This window comes from Lontra canadensis, unplaced genomic scaffold (assembly GCF_010015895.1).
Source record: "Lontra canadensis isolate GAN:19392208 unplaced genomic scaffold, GSC_riverotter_1.0 scaffold91, whole genome shotgun sequence".
In the NCBI taxonomy this organism is placed as follows: domain Eukaryota; kingdom Metazoa; phylum Chordata; class Mammalia; order Carnivora; family Mustelidae; genus Lontra; species Lontra canadensis.
Genome location: NW_022631085.1, coordinates 1,038,350 through 1,060,769, shown reverse-complemented (window position 1 = coordinate 1,060,769; position 22,420 = coordinate 1,038,350). Strand labels below are relative to the sequence as shown.

The 22,420-nt window shown below is 40.8% G+C and overlaps 1 protein-coding gene across 3 annotated transcripts; it reads right to left on the bottom strand.

Annotated features, from left to right (window-relative positions):
- Nucleotides 1-14: 14 nt before the first annotated feature.
- On the bottom strand, nucleotides 15-20,860 carry GDE1 (glycerophosphodiester phosphodiesterase 1). 3 transcript variants are annotated; one of them, XM_032836188.1, is made up of 6 exons: nucleotides 20,600-20,860; nucleotides 10,713-10,888; nucleotides 8,193-8,298; nucleotides 5,085-5,177; nucleotides 2,561-2,772; nucleotides 15-658 (listed from the first exon to the last, which is right to left on the bottom strand). In XM_032836188.1, the coding sequence occupies exons 1-6, from the start codon at nucleotides 20,858-20,860 to the stop codon at nucleotides 511-513; spliced, it is 996 nt and encodes a 331-aa protein (XP_032692079.1). In that variant the 3' UTR covers nucleotides 15-510. The 3 variants fall into 3 exon arrangements, with proteins under 3 accessions (XP_032692079.1, XP_032692081.1, XP_032692080.1); XM_032836190.1 differs by having other exon boundaries at nucleotides 511-658; nucleotides 10,713-10,884; nucleotides 20,600-20,709; XM_032836189.1 differs by lacking the exon at nucleotides 5,085-5,177 and having other exon boundaries at nucleotides 511-658.
- Between the last annotated feature and the right edge of the window lie 1,560 nt (nucleotides 20,861-22,420).

Here is a 22,420-nt window from a genome sequence, read left to right as displayed (position 1 = left end):
TGCTTGGTACACAGTTTTCCCTTAGTGCTCCTTTTAATGATTTTATTAGTATGGTCACAAGTTTGATGTCTATAGTACATTGATAATGTAGCTGAATACAAATATTTTAAATAAGTAACTTACATAAGTGTGTCAAGTTTTAAAATGTCAACTTTGAGTGATCATGCATTTCCCATGCATTTGCATCTGCATCCCCATATTGCACAACTCAATCTGTGCTTATCCTCTCTGGGTCTCGGTGTATGCCTCAGCAAGGCTGGGGCAGGAGCTGTTGTGCCTTTTTGCAGACCCAGATATTCAAGAGCAATAGTGTTGAACTTAGGCATTCCATGGAGCAAGGAAAGCAAAACCAGGTTTTGCTCTGGTTCAGGTAAAAATGCAAATACCGACTATTGCTTGTGTGAGCCACCTGATCCCCCAGGCTGGGGCTAGCACAAAGGGTATTTTGATATCCCTGCATGAGGCCAGCAGGCAGTTTCTGTCTCCACGTTTCCTCCCTGGGGGAAAATTCTAGAACTGAGATGCACAGTCTTCCAACATGCTGTCAGTGATATAGCTGGAACCAAGATGGGATTCGTAGTAACTTTTTTCATCAAAGGTATTAACAGTCCAAGCAACAACCTGAATGCCTTTGGCTGACCACTTCTTCAAGTAGTCCCTGGAGAAAGAGGAAAAACCCATCCTGTTAGAATAAGGATCAGTTGTTCCCAGAAATCCATAATGGTCACTAAGTATGGTATTCACTGAGTACTAATAATGCCCCCAAAGAGCCTCTTCACTGGGCCTCTGTGTGCAATCAGAGGGAGTGTACCAAAACCCAGCACCAGAACCTCCGCCACGTTGTTCCAATTTACAACACTTCAGTGACTTGCTAAAGACACCCTCCACCACAGACATACACACAGACACAGTCTTATTAGAGGCTGTACTTGGCCTCATTTTACACTGTGCTTCCCCTTTCCTTTCTTTGTGAAAGACCATGGATTTTCTTTCAATTCCTTGAAAGAACTAGGTTCCTTCCTGCCTTAACACTTTTTTTTTTAAAAGATTTTATTTATTGGGGCGCCTGGGTGGCTCAGTGGGTTAAAGCCTCTGCCTTCGGCTCAGGTTATGATCCCGGGGTCCTTGGATGGAGTCCTGCATCGGGCTCTCTGCTCAGCAGGGAGCCTCCTTCCTCCTCTCTTGCTGCCTGCCTCTCTGCCTACTTGTGATCTCTGTCTGTCCAATAAATAAACAAAATCTTTTTTTTTTTTTTAAGATTTTGTTTATTTATCGGACAGACAGAGATCACAAGTAGGCAGAGAGGCAGGCAGAGGCAGAGAGAGGAAGGGAAGCAGGCTCCTCACTGAGCAGAGAGCCGGATGCAGGACTCGGTCTCAGGACCCCGGGATCATGACCTGAGCCGAGGCAGAGGCTTTAACCCACTGAGCCACCCAGACGAGACGCCTCCCTGCCTTAACACTTTTGTATGTGTTTCGCCTCTGACTTGGAACTCCACCCTCCCACCCTATTCCTACTCACGCTTCTGATCTTAGCTTAGTTGTCACCTCCTAGGGGATGTTTTCTCTAACTCCCCTGATTAGGTGAAATTACACAGTATATGTACACTCTTCTCTCTACATAGCATTTACCTTAGTTGTAATTTTATATTTATTGGATTTTTGATCAGCAACTGTCCCTTCTACTTGACTATAAATTTCATGAGGGCAGACCATGGTTTTCCTTACCATAGCATCTTCAGTTTCTTTTTTTTTTTTTTTAAGATTTTATTTATTTATTTGACAGAGAGAGATCACAAAGCAGGCAGAGAGGCAGGCAGAGAGAGAGAGGGGGAAGCAGGCTCCCTGCTGAGCAGAGAGCCAGATGCGGGGCTCGATCCCAGGACCCTGAGATCATGACCCGAGCCGAAGGCAGCGGCTTAACCCACTGAGCCACCCAGGCGCCCCTTCAGTTCTTAATATAATGTTTTGCAATATGGTGGGCATACACCAAATATTGACTGACTTGAATGCACGCAAGCCTGAAATAATATGAAGCTAACAACTCTAATCAGCTAAAATACATGGCCATTAAACTGCCACGATTAAGGTTAGAGTTGGCTAGCAGGTGAGGAATAGAAAGTTTTCTTGGAAGCAATGGAGCAAAGTCTATAGTGCAGAGCAGAGCAGGAAGAAAGGTGGGAGGGATCAGGTAGGCACTCACAGGATGTCTTCACTGTGGCTCTGCCCTGGATTCTATGTTGGTTTTCAAAGGGAGCCAATCACAAGGATATGTAATCTCTCTTCTGTCACAGTTTAGCAGGTTTCTTTTTTCTTTCCTTTTTTAGGTTTATTTTTTCTTTAAAGTGCGCTAAGAATAATTGGTCCACTTATTTTGGAAATAGGGCAATACGCCTGAACTCTTCCCACCTAAGAAGCTAATGGCATTCCACCTTAATAAAGGCCCGGTGGGCTTTGTGGGTGAAATCCAGTCCAGGCTGTCCACTGTTAATCCTTCCTTTCCAAGAAGAGCATTTCAGGAAATGTATCAGGAGAAGACTAAAAAAAACCTTCCAACTTACGGGGATACAAAATCCTTTTGTATGAGGAAAGCCGAAATTCCACACAGGTACCACAGGATATTGTGCATGCTCCAGTCAAGCAAAATGTCCATTACCGCAAACATGGACTGTTTCCAGAGAGCATCATAGCGTGGTTTCCCATCTCCTGTATGGCTAAGGCTCCAAGGTCTATGAGTTAAAGCCGTTACTACATTCTGATCTGTTTGTCTCATCTGAAAAGGAATTTTGGAAATTAAATACATATCGTATCTTAAGTCTAATACCTCTCATTCTTCTTTAGATTTAGCCAATGTTACTCATTTTGCTGAAGTTGGCCATAATGGCACCCTGGCCCCTGTGTCTACTAAATAGACCTAAATCCTTTGAGTAAATAATGTAATGGATGTAAAGCATTTAACATACAGTATAAATAAGAACATTTCCTTCATGAAATCCTTACCTTTAAAATGAGTAAACTATAATCTCACAGTGAAATCTTCATGTCATAGGAACAAACTCTCAATTGGTTATCAATTTAAACTTTGGCTAGAGATAAGTAATTAGAACTCAGTGAGGGTGGAACCATGATCATTTCCAGATGGGCTGGTTAGCTTTTGATCCTTTCCAGAGAAAAATGGCTGAGAAAGGCTTGGGCGGGGCCAGGGGGTAAGGGAGTGGTGTAAGAAGGAAGTGAGGACAGCAGAGATAGACGAGAAGTAGGGATAGGGGTTGGGGAAGGTCAATGAGAAATAGGAAGATGTGGATGTTTCGCTCTGTGCTCCTCTGGACAATGTAGCAAACATTTTGAAGGCCTTTGTGGTCAAGTAAGATTGGGAAACACGGATCCAAATGTCTGAAAGCCCCATGACCCTGTTCATCTCAATGACCGTTTATATGTGGATAGGTTCCACCTTTACTGTAAAATTTTCAACGCATATTCTGTTGGTCACTGTTGAAAAATGCTACAGAACCAACAGATTATTTCGGAAACTGGTAAGTGAAGGACACGATTAGCATTTATTTCCAAATGCATAACTAAAATGAATGACAGTTTCTTTCTTCATTTTTATGTAGGCTCCATACCCAGTGTAGGGCTTGAACTCACAACCAGCCAGGCACCCCTGAATGAGTTTCTTTTTACAGAAGTATTCTAATACATGAAGAAATGATAGCATTAAAATATTAAGATTTTGCAACCCCTAGTAAATTGAGAGCTGGCCACTGACATCAATAGCAGCTGCAAACAACACAACAAAAGAGTTAATCAGATGTTATGTGCCTCCGGATGAAAAAATACCCTCACCTATGAGATTATCTTGCCAAGAATAACTGAACCTCCACTAATCAAGCTTTTGCTCTCACTACCAATTTACAGGAAATATATACAGGAGAAGAATGTGTTCAACTGTATCATGATAGAGGAAGCAAAATTTGGACTTGGGTAAACTCTACAAAACAACCTGGTTTCTTCAATAAATACATCACAAGGTGGGGAAAAAGAACTTACAGGTTCTAAGATTTTAAATTATAGTATGTAGTCTTTATCTGGGTCCTGATTCAAATTGACATTATAAAAAAAACCCACTTACATTTCTGAGACAAATAAAAATTTATCTAGTGCTGACTAGATAAATTTCATAATCTTAAGGAGTTAGTAATGGTTTTAGATGGGATAATGACTGTGTTGTGGCTGTAGTTTAAAAAAAAAAGGGAATCACTTTTCAAAGATACTTAATGCAATTTTTATGGACGAAATGATGTCTGGAATTTACTTCAAAATAACACTGGGGTAGATGAATGGGGTATGGATGAAACAAGCTAGATCACAGTTAAACAGGGGCTCATTTTACTACCGTCAACTTTTGTGCATATTTTAAATTCTCCATCAGCAAGAGTTATTTTTTTAAAAGGTTACTTATGTTACTTAGTGAGATGAAGAGCTACATAATTCTTTGTTCTGAGAATGTTTACTAAAGTAATCTGAATGAGCCTGTAAACAATATAAAAGGAGCTTAAAGAGGAATCATGGTATTTTAAAATGGGGTATGAGTTCATTCTCCTTTCTGAATTTCTCTTGTCAAAAGACGAATTTCTTTTTCTATTATTACTATGTTCAGTTAGCCACTGTATAGTACATCATTAGTTTTTGATGTAGTGTTCAACGATTCATTAGTTCTGTATAACACCCAGGGTTCATCACAACACCTGCCCTCCTTAGTACCCATCACCCTGTTATCCCTCCCCTCCGCAACCCTGTTTATTTTCCAGGGTCCACAGTCTCTTTTGGATCATATCCCTCTCTGATTTCTCCCCCTTCAGATTTCCCTCCCTTCCCCTATGATCCTCTGTGCTACTGCTTATGTTCCACATATGAGTGAAACCATATGAGAATTATCTTTCTCTGCTTGACTTACTTCAAAAGAGGAATTTCTTAACTGAAATTCAGTTCCATTTAACAGCCGTCTATCTTATGGTTACTTGGCCCATTTCTGTTATCACCATCAACTAACACAGTATTATGTACAACACAAATCCTGAATTTTACCTTATAGATAACTTCTGGCAAGAAAGAGCAGACGATACTATTATTGTATAGTTGAGGAAACTCCTTATAAATTTTCTTTAGAGCATCAGTAGCCTGTAAAGCATAGAGATTCATGTATTTAAATGTAATAGTCCCAGCCAATAACTATTACATACTAAGTACAACCCTACTGAATAAATCAGAAGTTTACTAATATAAGGGGTCATGGACAGGAGTGCTGGTAGATTCCATTATCCATTGGGATCCTTCTTAAATTCACATCTACAGTAGACGGGGGGTAGGGAGTAGGAGTACTGCTGCTTTACTGTTTTGTTGAGAGGCTCATCCCTTTTGTCAGACTTTTTTGGAAAGTATGGCAGGCAGCAGGCCAGTTGAGGCTGGAAGCAAAATTTTAAACCTTTTTCTTATAACCCAGTTCAGACACTAGGAAAAGTCCTTTTATACCCAAAACCCTATCATCCTCTGCCTTTCCTGGCAGAAGCATGAGCCAACCAGCCTGGGAACTACTAAGGGCAGATGTTCTTGGTCCCGAGGACTAAGAGGAAATGGCATTCATCACCAACACAGAGGAAGAAACAATGGGATAAGGGAGGAACTGGGAAGAGCTTCAAGGTGAACAGAAGTTTCTTTTTGTAGTAGTCCATTTAAATGAATGAAGAAGAAATTACTGAGCTAAATACTGACATTCTGTAACCTCTAGTAAATTAACAGATTTGGCCGTTGAAAATCAATAGCAGTTGGGGCGCCTGGGTGGCTCAGTGGGTTAAGCTCTGCCTTCTGCTCAGGTCCTGATCTCAGGGTCCTGGGATGGAGCCCCGCAGGGAGTCTGCTTCCCCAACCCCCCCGCCTGCTGCTCTGCCTACTTGTGATCTCTCTCTCTCTCTCTCTCTGTGTCAAATAAATAAGATCTTTATTTAAAAAAAAAGAAAGAAAATCAATAGCAGCTAACAACAGAGGTAGGTGAGTAGGCATCAGGTGGAATGTAATGTCACTATATCACAATTCTTGAAATATCACTAAATTTTGGAAAAGTTACACATACTTATAACCAAATGTAAGCAACAGAATGCATTCCAAAAAAGAAAAAGAATACAGAAATTACTCATGTCCTGTTCCCCCTTCACTAATGTGAGAGTATGAGCTACAGAGCCAAAGTTGTATTCTTGCTGTCTGAACTAACATATGCCTTGTACCTGACTCCTCACCCACATTATTTATTTAATTCTTATAACAACGCCTGTGGTCATTTTTAAAATTATTCCCATCCCTGCCACCCCCAATGGCTGCCCCGTGAGGCAATGGAAGTATATCAAGGTTAAGGTTACACTGTAGCAAGTGACGGAATTTAATCACAATCTGTTGGACTCCAAAGCCTTGGCTCCTGTGCTCTACTAACTCCAATTTGCATCACTTTGTTCTTTACACTAACCATTGTGGTGAATCAGATCATTATGTTCTAATGTGGCCCACACCACCTGTGAGCACCCAACCAGAAAGCTCAAATAGTCTTTCTTCTTTTCCCCCCTTTATTCTAAGACAATAAGCATGAAGTACACCGTGGGTGAAATGTAGGACCTTTGACCAACTACCCTAGATATTTTTAGAATTTCTTCTCTACATGATATGGTCCAGGGATTCATATTTTTAATAGGTATTCGTGGTGATTCTGGTGTGGACTGACTGGAAAACCTAAATGTATACAACTGTATATCAGAATACCACAGTGAGGGTGCCTGGGTGGCTCAGTTGTTAAGCGTCTGCCTTGGCTCAGGTCATGATCCCAGGGTTCTGGGATCAAGTCCTACATTGGGCTCCCTGCTCGGCCGGAAGTCTGCATCTCCCTTTCTCGCTCCCCCTGGTTGTGTTCCCTCTCTCTCAAATAAATAAATAAAATCTCTAAAAAAAAAAAAAAAAAAAAAAAGAATACCACAATGTACCAGAATAATTAATGAGCCAGAGCACCATTCTCCTTTCTTCAAAAATGAAAGTTCCCTGTGCTAAAGCTAGAATATATACTTAGGCTCTTATTTCAGGTTTTAACAACTAGTTTCAACTTTATCCTGGGATGAATAAAAAAAAAAATTGAGATCAGAATTCCCCACCAGTAGATGGCCACTACTGATTATACCTTGCAAGGGGGAAAATATAAGTTGTCCAAATGAAGAAAAAAAGTATTTGTACTTGAAAAGCTGGTTTTAAGTGAACACATGTAATCTAAACCATATTTGCCCATTGATTTCCATTGCAGTAATATGTTTCTATGAATAAAAGTCTATGTTCTAAAATTTAAGCAAAATTTTCTTTAGGAATGTCTTATGTATTTGAAAAAATTATAGTGATTTTACCCTAAAAGTTTAACTACTCAAATCATAGAATAACAAAACTATACATAAGGGATAGAAATCATACAGGAAGGATAACTCTACATAAAAGATAAATGTCCTATTAGCCATCAGAAACTTTATGTATAGGAGTTCTCTTTAAATTTGGTCCACAGTTGTCCATCTAAAACCATTAACTTATCAGCCGGATGCAACTGGTCATACGTCTAACTCCTGAATTCTTCCTGAGGTTAGTCAAAGTGCCTCTTTATGGTTTATTTACTGTCTTTTGTAAATGCCATTTATGCAAGAAAGAAAAACCCAACTCAATTTTGTATTAGTTGTAGAATATCAGGAGTTGTTCAAAAGTTCCATCAAAGGTTAAGAGTTCCATAATTTACTATTTACTTAAAGATACAGATTTTTGCATCGTAAACTTCTAATAAGCAAATGTAATTTGTAAAAATAATTTAAGAAGGATAAGGAGCAAAATCTATGGTTGATTTTCGAAATGACTCTCAATTAAATAAGATGTCTTTTCAAGAAAGTGAAGTCTGGGGGCACCTGGGTGGCTCAGCAGGTTAAAACCTCTGCCTTCGGCTCAGGTCGTGATCCCAGGGTCCTGGGATCGAGTTTCACATCGGGCTCTCTGCTCCACAGGGAGCCTGCTTCCTCCTCTCTCTCTCTTTCTCTGCCTGCCTCTCTGCCTACTTATGATCTCTGTATGTCAAATAAATAAATAAAATCTTAAAAAAAAAAAAAGTGAAGTCTGTGGTATAAACTGTACCATATTTGCATGGCCCTTGACATCAAAGAAGATTGTGAGGTTATGGTTTAGGCACTCTGCAACGGCTTCTCTCAGGGTAGGGATCTTTTCATCAGGGAAATCATTCCTATAAGAGAGGGAAAAGGAATAGTATATTGCAGGAAAAAGAAAAAGATAAAAGTTTAGTGAGATAGATGTTTGACAAATGTCTTCCAACCAACAGGAAAGAGTGTTTTCCCTAACTTCCTTTCTTTAACCATACTGGAGTCTAGGGATAATTTACTTTATGTCCTCGAAACAGACGACAGATATCCTTGACCAAAGAACAGCAACAACAACCAAACTTACTTAATTTTTAGGAAATCAGTAGATTTAGAATATAATAGGACCTCTACTCACCAAAGGCCAGAGTATAATGCCACTTTTGGAGTACTTGAGACTGAAATTTAAGACCGTAATTGCCCTAACAGAACCTTATGCAGGAGAAATTCCTAGAAATACATAAATCTGTTCACTGTATTTTTGTGCATTTAAGTGCGACTGTTTGAAATAAATGTCTACACATAATTTTCTGATAAAGAAAAGGAAAAAGTTATGTGCCTTAGATATATAAGAAATCAGATTTTCTCACATAATGAAATTTCATTCTACATGATTTAACTTATGCTTATTCAACAATATAATTTCAAGTGTAGTATCTTGGTTTAAAAAAAAAAAAGATAATTTAAATAGTACAGGCAATTCTGCCAGCCATTCTATTCTATTCCTACTCTTTGGGAGTGAGAGATGGGACATGACTTTGCTATTCCCTTGGCCAGTCTTAGTTTCCATGCCCCTCCCCCCAACTCAGGATAAGCATCTTACCACATTGAGGATAATTCTAGAGAAAATACCTAATTTTCCTAAAACATGGTCCATAAACACAAGCCAATGACTTCACCTGATACTCAAAGAAAATGCAATGAGTTCCAACTGGAGGACAAAGACTGGCTATGTTAAAGACTTAAGATGGTATACTGACACCAATTTTGCATTTTTTCTTTTTTGACATGAGAGAGGTGTTTAATTAGTTCTTCATGTCTATTTTTCAATACAGATTAGAAGTAGCAAAAAACAAATGAAAAACCTATGTAGACTGATGTAGTATAACACAGTGATGGGTAACAGTTGCCCAGAGGAGATTTCTCATTTGATTTCCTTCTCTGTCTAGAGTTTTATGGGTTTAAAATTTTTTACATACTCCTTTCTTTAAAACACTGGAGTGTAAGATTCATCTGATCTAATGTGTTGTTCAAAGATAGTTTCATTATTGATTTTCTGCCTGGATGATCTAGTCATAATATAATGCCTTCTTGAGGTGCCTGGGTGGCTCGGTCATTAAGCATCTGCCTTTGGCCCAGGATCCTGGGATCAAGCCCTGCACTGGGCTCCCTGCTCAGCAGGAAGCCTGCCTTTCCCACTTTTCTTGCTTGTGTTCCCTCTCTCACTATGTCTCTCTCTGTCAAATAAATAAAATCTTTAAAAAATAAAACAAAGCAATACCATGCCCTCTTAAAGTATTTCATGGGTGATGATGACCCTGAGTATTTTTTGCTTTAATTTTTGACTTTGAAGCTGACCTCTTAGCCTCATTGTCACTGTAATATTAAAACCAGCCTTTCTCTCGCAGATAGCAGAAAAATGAAGTATCTGATGACTGCAAAGAGCAATTCCAGCAGCCTCCCCTCTGAACTTTCAAGTGTTACCATTATTCTTTCTAGATTACAACTTCCTTCAGTTGGCTTTTCAGATCCTAGGAAAATACAGTCTGAATATCTTTCCGGGAAGACTATAACATAATCACTAGGTCGAATACTTAATACTCAAAGAATATTGATCATTGTTCAGAGAACTGATACAACATGGGTAACAGTGAGTACACATTTTCAGTATTACAAAGAAGAGAGGGATTTAGATAACCACATTCCAAAGTATATCACTCAGTATACTCATTCCAATGTTTTTATAGCCATTTATGGTGGGAATGGTGTCGTCATACATGGTCTGTAGTCATACATGTTTGAGAAACATTAAATTAAAGGTAATAATTGACTGATGTGGACTATTTATCCCTAAAGGGAACATCTACTGTATAGTGCTTGATCTTAGTTGATCACAGAATCCTTTTCTTGTGGAATAGCTTATAGGACTAATTCTGAGATATACATATATCTGTAAATCTCATATATAAAATGTCTATGACTGTATAAAGTAATTGTCTAATGTTACTAATGTTAGTGACTAGACAGTGTATTGTCTTGAGAATAATTCCCAGGCCAAATCTGGCCACAGTGGGAAAAGATCAAAACTATCCATGCCATATTTCTGTTGCTGCTGGCACCCGGCTCATTACTTGGGAAACCTGTATATAGTTCAAAACAAAACACAACAAAACAATTCTTCTGGAACAGAAGGTGCCAGTGTCTTTAGAAGGTGCCAGAGTCTTTCTGTGATCGCCAACAGAAGCTGAAAGGTATGTTTAAGTGACAATGAACCACTTACCTTAACCTGTGATTTGCTGCAGGATTAAGCTTCCTAATTTGTTCAAATGTCAAATCACACAGTCGACCAGTGCCATCAGTTGTCCTGTCGACTGTGTTATCATGCATTAAGACAGGAATCCCATCAGAAGTAAACTCAATGTCCAATTCCACACCTGTTGCTCCATTCTTAGCTGCCTTAACAAAAACATCAACAATATTAATGGCAAGTGGCCAAAGATACCATTTTACAATCTACATGTTCAACATGACCAATAGTGCTAGCTAGGTAGATAGCATCTCTTACCGATTTCTCCTCCTTCTGGTACCAAATAGCAATCCACCTGGTTTCTACTTTTCCCTGATAAGCCTACTTCAACTTGCACACTTAGGGATTCCTCACACACTTTAAATTCCCCACTCTTGGGTACCTGGGTGACTTAGTCCGTCAAGCATCTGCCTTCAGCTCAGGTCATGACCCCAGAGTCCTGGGATCCTTTCTGCACTGGGCTCCCTGCTCAGTGGGTAGTCTGCTTCTCCCTCTACTCTTCCCCTCTGCTCATGATCTCTCTCTCACTCTCTAATAAATAAAATATCTAAAAAAAAAAAAAAAAAATTACCTACTCTTCCCATTCTCACAGTAGTAAATGGGGAGATTTCTGGAACTTAAGTTTTCTCTGGTTGCTTTAACTCTATGGGCCATTAATGGCTTACAGTGACAAATATTTCGATAAATTCCACTGTTTCCCTACAATCTATTTGGTACAGCACCTCTGATGACGCCCCTGTGTTTGCTGATTAGCTGTGTGTCGTGCGCACTACTCTGGCATAAACAAGAGGGGCTCAGGTTCTTGTTGATTTAACTCCACCCTCTGTAACAGGAACACCAAGCCTGCTTCTAGGGGGAACTACATTTTGTTTATGTAAGCAGCCCTGGCTGTTGGCCAACAAGCTGGTAAACACGATAAGGTATACTGGAATTTATCCAAAGAGAGAACTTGAGCATGTTCCTCTGAGATATACTACCCAGCATTTGCTTTCTTGGCTTCTTTGTCACAATGAAGACATGAAATGCTCATTAGGATGAAGATTTTAAATTACAAAAAATTTTACTTATGCAAACACACAAAGTGGTATATAGTAAGAAAGACTTAACAGATGTTAACATTTTGCCACAGTTGCTTCAATCTCTTGCTGTCCTAAAACGTAATAGTAGTTAGTATTTATTGAGCCTTTTCTATATAGTCAGGCACTATTCTAAATGCTTTAAATATATTAACTCATTTGATTCTCACCACCCTTGGGGAGTATTAAGATTCTCATTTTCAGATGAGGAAACAGAAAATAAGAAATTTACTTTTAGTTATACAAACTATGATGTGGTTGAGGTTGCACTTTTTTTTTTTTTAAGATTTTATTTATTTATTTGACAGAGATCACAAGGAGGCAGAAACGCAGGCGGGGGTAGGGGGGGTCCGGGGGTGGGAAGCAGGCTCCCTGCTGAGCAGAGAGCCTGATGCGGGGCTCCATCCCAGGACCCTGGGATCATGACCTGAGCTGAAGTCAGAGGGTTTAAACCTCTGAGCCACCCAGGAGCCCCTAGAGGCTGTACTCTTAAGCACTATATGTTTACTATTGACACTACAGATAAAAATTTCTCCCCATTCCTCTCCATCTTAAAGTTGGTGTGCATCATTCCTGTGTCATTCTCTTGAAAGTCTTTATATATTTAGTACAAACTTAAGTACTCAAGTACTGAGAAACAACATACAGTTTTGTACTAGTGCACAGCAGGGATTCAATACTTGCTAGCCATTGTCATTTACTGCGTTCTTTAAAACGCATTTTCAATTTTAATACAGTCGAATTTATCAATCATGTCCTTTATGGGCATAGATTATTCCTTCTTTTTAAATCCTTTCCTTAGAAAGATACAATACAACTCCATTTTCTTCTAAGCTTCAAAGTTTGATTTTCATAGGATGACCAATATTTCCTCTAAAACTCTAGGCTCAGTTTCATCATTTTTAAGATGATACTTCTTGGGGTGTCTAGGTGGCTCAGCTGGTTAAGGGACCGACTCTCACCGACTCCTGATTCCAGCTCAGGTCATGACCATGGGACCAAGCTCTGTGTCAGGCTCTGCCCTCAGAGTGGGGTCTGCTTGAGATTTTCTCTCTCTCCCTCTCCCTCTGCCCTTCCCCCTTATTTGTGCGTGCACACACATGCTCCTGCTAAATAAAATACACATTTTAAAAAAGATTTTATTTATTTATTTGACAAAGAGACATCAAGAGAGGAAATATAAGCAGGGGGAGTGGAAGAGGGAGAAGCAGACTCCCTGCTGAGCAGGGAGCCCGATGTGGGGTTTGATCTCAGGACCCTGTGATCATGACTTGAGCCAAAGGCAGAAGCTCAAAGACTGAGCCGCCCAGATGCCCCATTCTCTAAAGAAAATCTTTATTAAAAAAAAAAAAAAAAGATATGTCTCTAATGATCTTAAGAGACACAGAATTTCAAAATAATGCATGTAAATTACCAAGCTTGGTGCCTGGCTCAAAGTTGGCACTCAGCATAAGCTATTATGATTAAAAACAAAACAAAACAAAACAAAAAAAACCAATCCATTTCAGTGCAAAAGTCATTACAGTAGTGCTCACATGTTTACACTGGTTGTAAGGTGTATCTTTTTATAAGCTTAAAAGGTATCTTTTCTAAGTTAAAGACAGGATAACGCACTGGTAAATTAATATGGGTTGTGTCATTTAAGATCACATTTTCAGTATGCACAATGCATCTGTCTCACTGTAACAAAAATATTTTTCTTATTCCCTGAGTCCAGCACTATAATTAGTTCAATTATATTTGTATTCATTAGGGCCATCTCTATTTGGTAACAACACAAAAAATAACAGTGGTAAGACACTGAATTTTAGCAAGATTATTAGAACTAGTGAGTTCTTTTATTTGTCTTTTCTGAGTAGTTTATTAAGGTCCCAAGCAAAAGCTTTATAAAAGAGCCACCATATTAGAGTTTCTCAGACCAGATCTTCTAATGACTGCATTCAACTGTCTTTACCAATACTTTTATTGTCCTCCTTTCAGAGGCAAGATCTGTTTTATTTATTTATTTATTTATTTTTTAAAGATTTTATTTATTTATTTGACAGACAGAGATCACAAGTAGGCAGAGAGGCAGGCAGAGAGAGATGAGGAAGCAGGCTCCCTGCTGAGCAGAGAGCCCGATGCGGGGCTCGATCCCAGGACCCTAAGATCATGACCTGAGCTGAAGACAGAGGCTCTAACCCACTGAGCCACCCAGGCGCCCCGTAAGATCTGTTTTAAATTCACATATCAGTATACAGTTCACACTCATCTTTTCATTTAGAGAAATTCCTTATAATAGTATTTTTCTTCTAAACATACAAATTTCATGTAAACTGGTTTATAAAAATAGTGCAATTTTATTAAAATTTTATTTAAAATGAAAAAATTTATTTAAAAACTATACTAATAGTTTAGTAATAGACTAGCACAGTGTAGTATCATGCTTGCCTTGGGGCAGAGGTGTGATGGGGGTTAACTCCAAAGAACACAATGAAACTTTCTGGGGTGATGGAAATGGATTAAGGTGGTGGTTACCCAGGTATATATATTCATCAAAACTCATCAAACACTGAAAATGTCTGCCTTTTATAAATGTAAATTATACTCGGATAAAATTGATTTAAAAAGTATTTGCTTTCACAAATTCATTATATTTATATGGCTTTTTAAATGTTTCACTGAAAAGTATCTTTTAAATATCCAACCTTATACTATAACTTCACACAGAAAGAACTTAGTGTTTACTGATGAAGAAAACCATAGACTCCACTGTTAGAACACAGAATGGCACAGCATTTTTGGTAGAGAATTTTTTCAATCTGATGAAGTTCAGAATCACATCTTTCTTCTTCTTTTTAGCTTTGAGACTATTCACATGCCATGTAATTCCTGTTTTAAAGTGTACAATTCAGTGGTTTTTAAAAATTAAATTCACTGAGCTGTGCAACTACCACCACAATCAATTTTAGAACATTTTCAACACCTCAAAAAGAAATCCTATGTCCGTTAGCAGTGAGTCCCCAGTCAACTACTAATCTACTGCTATCTCTGTGGATTTGCTCATTCTGGATATTTTATTTAATACAATTATATAATATGCAATCTTCCGTGCCAGGCTTCCCCCCGCCCCCTTAGCATGTTTCTAAGGTTCATTCATATCACAACACGTATCAGGACTGCTTTCCTTTTTCTTGCTGCATACTATTCCACCATATGGATACATCACATTTTACTTATCCATTCATCAGTTGCTGGATGTTTCTGTTGTTTCCATTTTTGGTTATTAATATGCTATGAACATTTCTGTATAAGTTTTTGCATGATGTATGCTTTCAATTCTTTTAGATCGATCGATCGATTTATCTATCTATCTATCTATCTAGGAGTGTTACTGCTAGATCAAATGATAACTCTGTGTTTAACTTTTTAAGGAATTGCCAGGCTGTTTTTTTCACCAGCAGTGTAGGAAAGTTCCAATTTCTCCACATCCTCATCAGCACCTGTTATTGTCCTTTTGTTTATTGCCACCCTAATGGGAATTTCATTGTGGGTTTGATGTCCATTTCCCTAATGACTGATAATGTTGAGTATCTTTTCTCGTGTGTTTACTGGCTATTAGTACTGCACAATCCTTCCAACAAATACTTACTGAGTGCCTACCAGATCAGGGACTATTCTAAGGAGTGAGGAGAGTGGTGAACAAGAAAGAAAAGGATTATGGATCTTGTATTTCAGTAGGGAGAAACAGATCACAAACATGTTACATGTAAATTATGATAGTGGTCAATGTTTTGAAAAAGAAAATAAAGGGTAATATGAAGGTTAAAGGCAGTGGGGGTCACTAGACAAGGCAATCAAGGAAGTCCTCTCTGAGAATAGGTCATGTGAGCCGAGACCTTAATGATCAAAGGGAGCTAACCATATGAAGACCTAGGGGAATAGTTTCCCAAGCAGAAGAAAGAGCAAGTATCAAACAAAGACTACAATGTAGGACGGAGCCATGTGTCAACAAAGTTGACTGTCTACCCGAATCTATTCCCCTTCTTTTTCTCTGCTGGTAGAGACCTGTTCTTGCCACATTGTTCAGCTTTTTCTTGTGTTCAGAGTGAGTGACCGATTTTCAATCCCTCTGTATGTCTATGATGGAGACTTCTGGGGAAGGAATATGGAAGAGGGGTAGAGACTGGATGGCGATGTGTAAGAATGTGACGCCCGGGGCTGCAGTGGTCACCGGGAAACTGCAACGAGGGCTAGTCAATATGATGCAGGTGGCAGAACAGATAGAGCAACAGAACCTGAGTCCTCCATGATCATAGACTGAACAGCTACAAATCAAACCATCCTGGGGACACCTGGATGACCCAGTTGGGTAAGTGTCTGCCTTCGGCTCAGGTCATGATCCCAAGGTCCTAGGATAGAGCTCTGCATCGGGCTCCCTGCTCAGCGGAGTGTGCTTCTCCCTCCGCCTGCTGCTCCCCTGCTTGTGCTCTCTCTCTCTCTCTCTCTGTCAAATAAATAAAATCTAAAAACTAACAAAACAGAACAAAAACCTAAAAAACCACCCTGGAAGTCACCTCTCCCCTATATTCTTGCATTCTTTTTATGTCAGATATTAAGTTCCCTTACTATTTGAGATATTTGTGTGTGTTTGTGTTTAAGATTTTATTTATTTATTAGAGAGAGAGACACACAAGCAGGAGTAGTAGCAAAGGAAGAGGAGAAGAAGGAAGCTCCTCACTGAGCAGGATGCCTGCTGCAGGACTTAATCCAAGGACACTGGGATCATGACCTGAGCCAAAAGCAGACACTTACTAGGCGTCCCATATCATTTGAGATATTAGAAGTTTGAGTTTCTATTACATGAAGCCAAAAGCATCCTAACAAGCACCCAGGGTGGTTGGAACAGGAGCAGACGCTTTGAGAAGGGTATAAGATAGAATGTGTTTGGATTTTATTTAATTCCAACAGAGAACCACTAGAGAATTTTATTTTATTTATTTACTTATTAGTTTTTTTTTTTTTTTTTTTTTGGACAGAGATCACAAATAGGCAGAGAGGCAGGCAGAGAGAGAGGAAGGAAGCAGGCTCCCTGCAGAGCAGAGAGCCTGATGCGGGGCTCGATCCCAGGACCCTGGGATCATGACCTGAGCTAGAGGCAGAGGCTTTAACACACTGAGCCACCCACGTGCCCTAGCCATTGGAGAATTTTAAATAAGGGCAGTATATAACCCGATTTATACTTTTAAAGCTGCACTGTGGCTCCTGGGTGGAGAATGGACTGTGGGTATAATTTAATTCCTCTGTCACTGGCATGTTCTATTCTTGGAATGCATCCATTTCACCTCTCTCATGTTTTTCCTTCTGTATCTACTTTATAATCCATCAGAAATTCTACCATTCTCAGAAAGTCCTTCCTGATTGTTTACATAGTAAAATGTTTAAGAATACAAATTATGAGCTGCAAATACACAAAGGGAGCAAGAAGAGGACAACAAAACATACTTTTTTTTTTTTTTTTAAGATTTTATTTATTTATTTGACAGAGAGATCACAAGTAGGCAGGCAGAGAGAGAGGAGGAAGCAGGCTTCCCGCCGAGCAGAGAGCCCGATGCGGGGCTTGATTCCAGGACCCTGGGATCATGACCTGAGCTGAAGGCAGAGGATTAACCCACTGAGCCACCCAGGCGCCCCCAAAACATACTTTGATGGAAATAAACTACATATTCCTTTTGAAGTCAAGAGGGAGGATGCGACCTTGTCTTCTGCAGTCTGTGTTCAGCAGCTAAATTCTGTTACAGCTAAAAAGTTCATCCAGAGTGACCTTATACTGGAACAAGCACAATTATCATATTTCATTTCCTCTTAAGCCAGGAACTTGGCACAATGTTTACTATTAATACATATATTAACGACATGTACAACCTAAACATATCTGAATGGAAATTAACTTTAATTCCCTTGCACCACAACAGGATATGAAACACTATATGTGTATGTGTATTTCACATACATACTTCCTCATTTAACATGATTCATAGTCAGTTAATCGTGTTTCTGGCCAAACCACCATATCATTTATAAATACTCAGGAATGCCGTCTGTGTTCAGTTAATACTGAGTTACACTTTAAGGCAACTTACATAAATGTAAGTTGAAATGGAAGTCAATGACAACCATGTACTTTTTTCTCTATAATTATCTTTCTTTTCATAACAATTCTCCTGTATAGCTACGTTACTTCACCTATCTGAATTTAAGTTAGAATGTAAAATACATTCTCCAATATCTTTATATTTCTACTCATTTATTTACTGAGATTTTACTTTCAGGTAATCTCTACACACATCGTGGGACTTCAACTCACAACCCTGAGAAAAATAGTTCCATGTCTTCCAACTGAGCCAGCCAGGCACCCCTCCCCTTGGTTTATTGTGATGGAAGGGAGACAGGGCAGCTTTTCTAGCTTTCTACTTAAAAATAAGTATAGGGGTGCCTGCGTGGCTCAGTCGCTAAGCGTCTGCCTTCAGCTCAGGTCATGATCCCAGGGTTCTGGGATGGAGCCCCACACTGGGCTCCCTTCTCGGCGGGAAGCCTGCTTCTCCCTCTCCCACTCCCCCTGCTTGTGTTCCCTCTCTCGCTGTCTCTGTCAAATAAATAAAATTTTAAAAAAATTTAAAAAAATATATAAAGATATTGGGGCACCTGGCTGGTCCAGTCAGTAGAGCATGCGACTGTTGATCTCAGGGTTGTGAGTTCAAGTCCCATGATGGGTGTAGAGATTTACTAAGAGAAGAAATAAACTTAAAGCAAAAACAAAAACACCACAAAGAAGCAAGGGGAAAGAAGCATGTAAGAGAAGTCTAATTTGGGGGTGCCTGGGTGGTTTAGTCAGTTAAGTGTCTGACTTCAGCTCAAGTCATGGTCTCGGGGTACTGGGACAGAGCCCTACACTGGGCTCCGCTCTCAGCTGGGAGTCTGCTTGTCTCGCTCCCTCTCCCTCTACCCCTCTCCTGGGTTGTGTGCGCTCACTCTCTCTCTCAAATAAATAAATAAATAAATAAATTTTTTTAAAGAAAGAAAAGAGAGGTCTAACCTGGTTTATAAACAGTCAGCTGTCCTCTACAAATTAACAGCTGCCTTTCTAACTCCTTCTCTTCTTCAGACTTAAATTTTTTTTTACCTTTATCCTGAGATGATTTTAAAAAATGAAGCCATCTTTAGATTATTGGCCTAAAGAGCTTACATTTGTAGAGGTCTTACCATGGGTCAAGCACTTTCTGTGGACTACCTCATTGAATCACAACCTATTAGGTAGATACCAATATCATTCCAATTTTACAGATAGGAAACCTGAGGTCTGGGTGGGGCTGAAGTGAAGACAGGTGCCCTAGGGTGACTTCCTTCCACACCCTCTCAACTCGGGACTCTGACTGGGACACAGCTTAAGTAACTTGCTCATTATGTAATACTATGTAATACTGTCTGTTTGTAGCTAGACAGTGAGTCCAGGTTTTTATATCCTGGAACACAGTCTAATCTCCGACAAAGAACTCTAGGGCTTGGAACCCTGAATTCTAGTTGTTGCTGTGTATTTGAGTCAGGTTTCCTACCCATTTGATGTTAAAATAATGTCTGAAAGAAATGTGAGGGTCAGGGGCCCCTGGGTGGCTCAGTGGGTTAAAGCCTCTGCTTTCGGCTCGGGTCATGATCCCAGGGTCCTGGGATCGAGCCCCGCATCGGGCTCTCTGTTCAGCAAGGAGCCTGCTTTCCTTCCTTTCTCTCTGCCTGCCTCTCTGCCTACCTGTGAACTCTGTCAAATAAAAAAAAAAAAAAAAAAAAAGAAATGTGAGGGTCAGATGTATTTCCACAGATGCAAAAATGTCTATACAACTGAAAATCTCTCATACTATGCAAACTATCATTATTATGAAGTCAGGAGACTGCTAGGAGTTTGGAGGGAGCAAGAGTCTTAGGACAGTCTTGTTAAAAAGAAAGGCAAAAACTGATCAGGAGTCCAGCTGCCAGGGTTGTCTGGCACGAACTGTGTGTTTGGAGCCAAAGGTGATAACGAGATGACTTGGATAATTTGGAGGACAAGCAAAGACAGCTTCTGTGAATGTGATCCGTTTACAATAAAGTCAACTACTGACAGAGACTGTACTTAAACCTGGCTGGCCACACTTCCTACCTCATTCGCCAACCTTTGTTTGGTTCCTTGAAGTCAGACTACATAGTATCTATTCTGTTACCTGAACTTTCCAAGATCATTTCCACCTCTGGACTTTTGCACTTGCTGTTCTCTTTTCCTGGAACACCTTTCTCCCAGATCCAAGGCTGGCTCCCTCTCATAATTCCAGTTGCTGTTCAAGTCATGTCTTGCGAGGGGATTTCTCGGACTACTCTATCTAAAATAGCATAAGCCCTCCCAGTCATTCTTTACCCTGTTACTCTATTTCTTTATCACACTTTTTGTCTCTTAAAGTATCTCATTTATGTGTTTACTTGTTTAAGGCCGATTTCCCACATTCCAACGCATGCACTGTGAAAGCAGGGACTCTTTCCGTCTTATTACTGTATCCTCAGTGCCTGGCATATAGCAAATATGTAGGTCTTTGCTGCGTTCTCTGAGTAAGTTGGGAGATTTCTGACTTAAGAGGGATCGAGGGCCACTTGGAAATATTTCTTCTGGATGAATGGGGAACTGGGAAGGCTATCATGAGAATACTGGAGAACCTTCGGAAGGTGTAGCAGAAGTCCAGCCTCCCAGGGGGTACCGAGGGGCGCGAGGCGTAGGGGACTCACCTGCCGAATGGCCGCCAGCGTGTTCTCGGGCGCGTCGTGACTGCCGCCGCGGTGGGCAATGGCGGAAACGCGGTCCCGGGGCTTGAGCACCTGCAGGGCCCTGCGGGAGGGCACAGGCTCAAAGCTGAAGAGGCGCAGCAAGAGGTAGAGGCTGCCGGTGAAAAGGCAGGCATTGAAGGGACTACGCGTTACCAGCAGCAGCAGCAGCAGCAGGAAGGAGAACGGGCCCAGGAGGCCCCCCTGTTCCTCCCACAGCCACATGCCGGCGCCCGCACCGGCACGGACGGGAGTCCCGGACCCGCCGGGCTCCCCGGACAAGAGAGCGAGAAGCGAGGGCGAAAGCCCAAGACACTCGCCACAGAGAGAACCCTCTTAGGGGACCAGCGCCGCACAATGGCGGCGGCAGCCGCATCCGGAGAGAGAGCCGGACGTCCAGCCAATCAGGGCGGGGGATCTGCAGAGCTCGGGGGGCGGAGCCGCTGCCATGGCAACGGAGGAGGACTCAGGCCCTAGGCTCACGTTCCAAAATAGCTTTGGATTATTCTGGGGTCCGGACTTCAACCAAGGCTTTCAGACTCCAGAAGGAGGTGAAATACAAGAGCGGTTGCATGGTTGTATGGCTGGAAGGGATCTTAGTGACTCCTCATTTTGCCCTTGAGAAAACTGCCCAGGGAACCTTGCACGGGCAGGACGTTTAGATTGCTTTATGTATTCAATTCAACATGTGCCAACAGCAATCCAGGCGCTCAGGATACAGGAGTGCACAGGACCAACCGGGTCTCTGCTCTCCTGGGGTTTACATTCTCGTGGGAGGAAGTAATAGTGCTTAGGGAGTACAGCTTACATCTCTGGAGCGCTTACCATGTTCTAGGATCTGTACTAGCAAATGTTCATGCATTATCTCATTTATTCTCACAACAGTCTCAATGGGTATTATCTCAGGAGACTGAATTCAGTAGAAGAGGCACAATCAAATTTTAAAGCTGGAAGGGATTTTAATAATTCCCTCATTTTATGGATGAGGAAACTGAGGCCAGGAGCAGTGAAGTGAATTGAGCAAATAATGACAGTCAAGACTGACATCAAGCCATCCCAGTTTTAAGCCAGTGACCCTTGCACTCCTCCTCCTAACCTTACTTTTCCTCCTACTAAGAACTAATAGTGAGGCTTTTGTACTAGGCACTGTTCAAGAAACTTATCTCAATTGTTCTTCATAACTACCCTTGTGATAGGCACTTTTATTTATTTTAAGATTTTATTAATTTGACAGGCAGAGATTACAAGCAGGCAGAGAGGCAGACGGGGGCGGGGGGGGGGGGAAGGGCGGGGAAGCAGAGAGCCGGAAGGGGGGCTCGATTCCATGACTCTGGGATCATGACCTGAGCCGAGGGCAGAGGCTTTAACCCACTGAGCCACCAGGCGCCCCTGATAGGCACCGTTAAAGCTCATTTCCCATGTGTAAAAATAGGCACGGGAAGGACTATCAGCAAGAAAGGCGGAAGGTTAAATCGAGTTAGGAAATGTGAAGGGGCCACTACATGTTTTGGAGAAGTAGTAAAATGTTTAGATAGGAAATTTCGGTAAGACATCCGGAGCTTTTTTTTTTTTTTTTTTTTTGACAGATCACAAGTAGGCAGAGAGGCAGGCCGAGAAAAAGAGGAGGAGGAGGCAGGCAACCCGCTGCCCGATGTGAGGCTCGATCCCAGGACTCTGGGATCATGACACGAGCGGAAGGCAGAGGCTTTAACCACTGAGCCACCCAGGCGCCCAAGACATCTGGATCTTTTTGTTTCATCTTGAACCTGTTACCTTTCTTTCTTG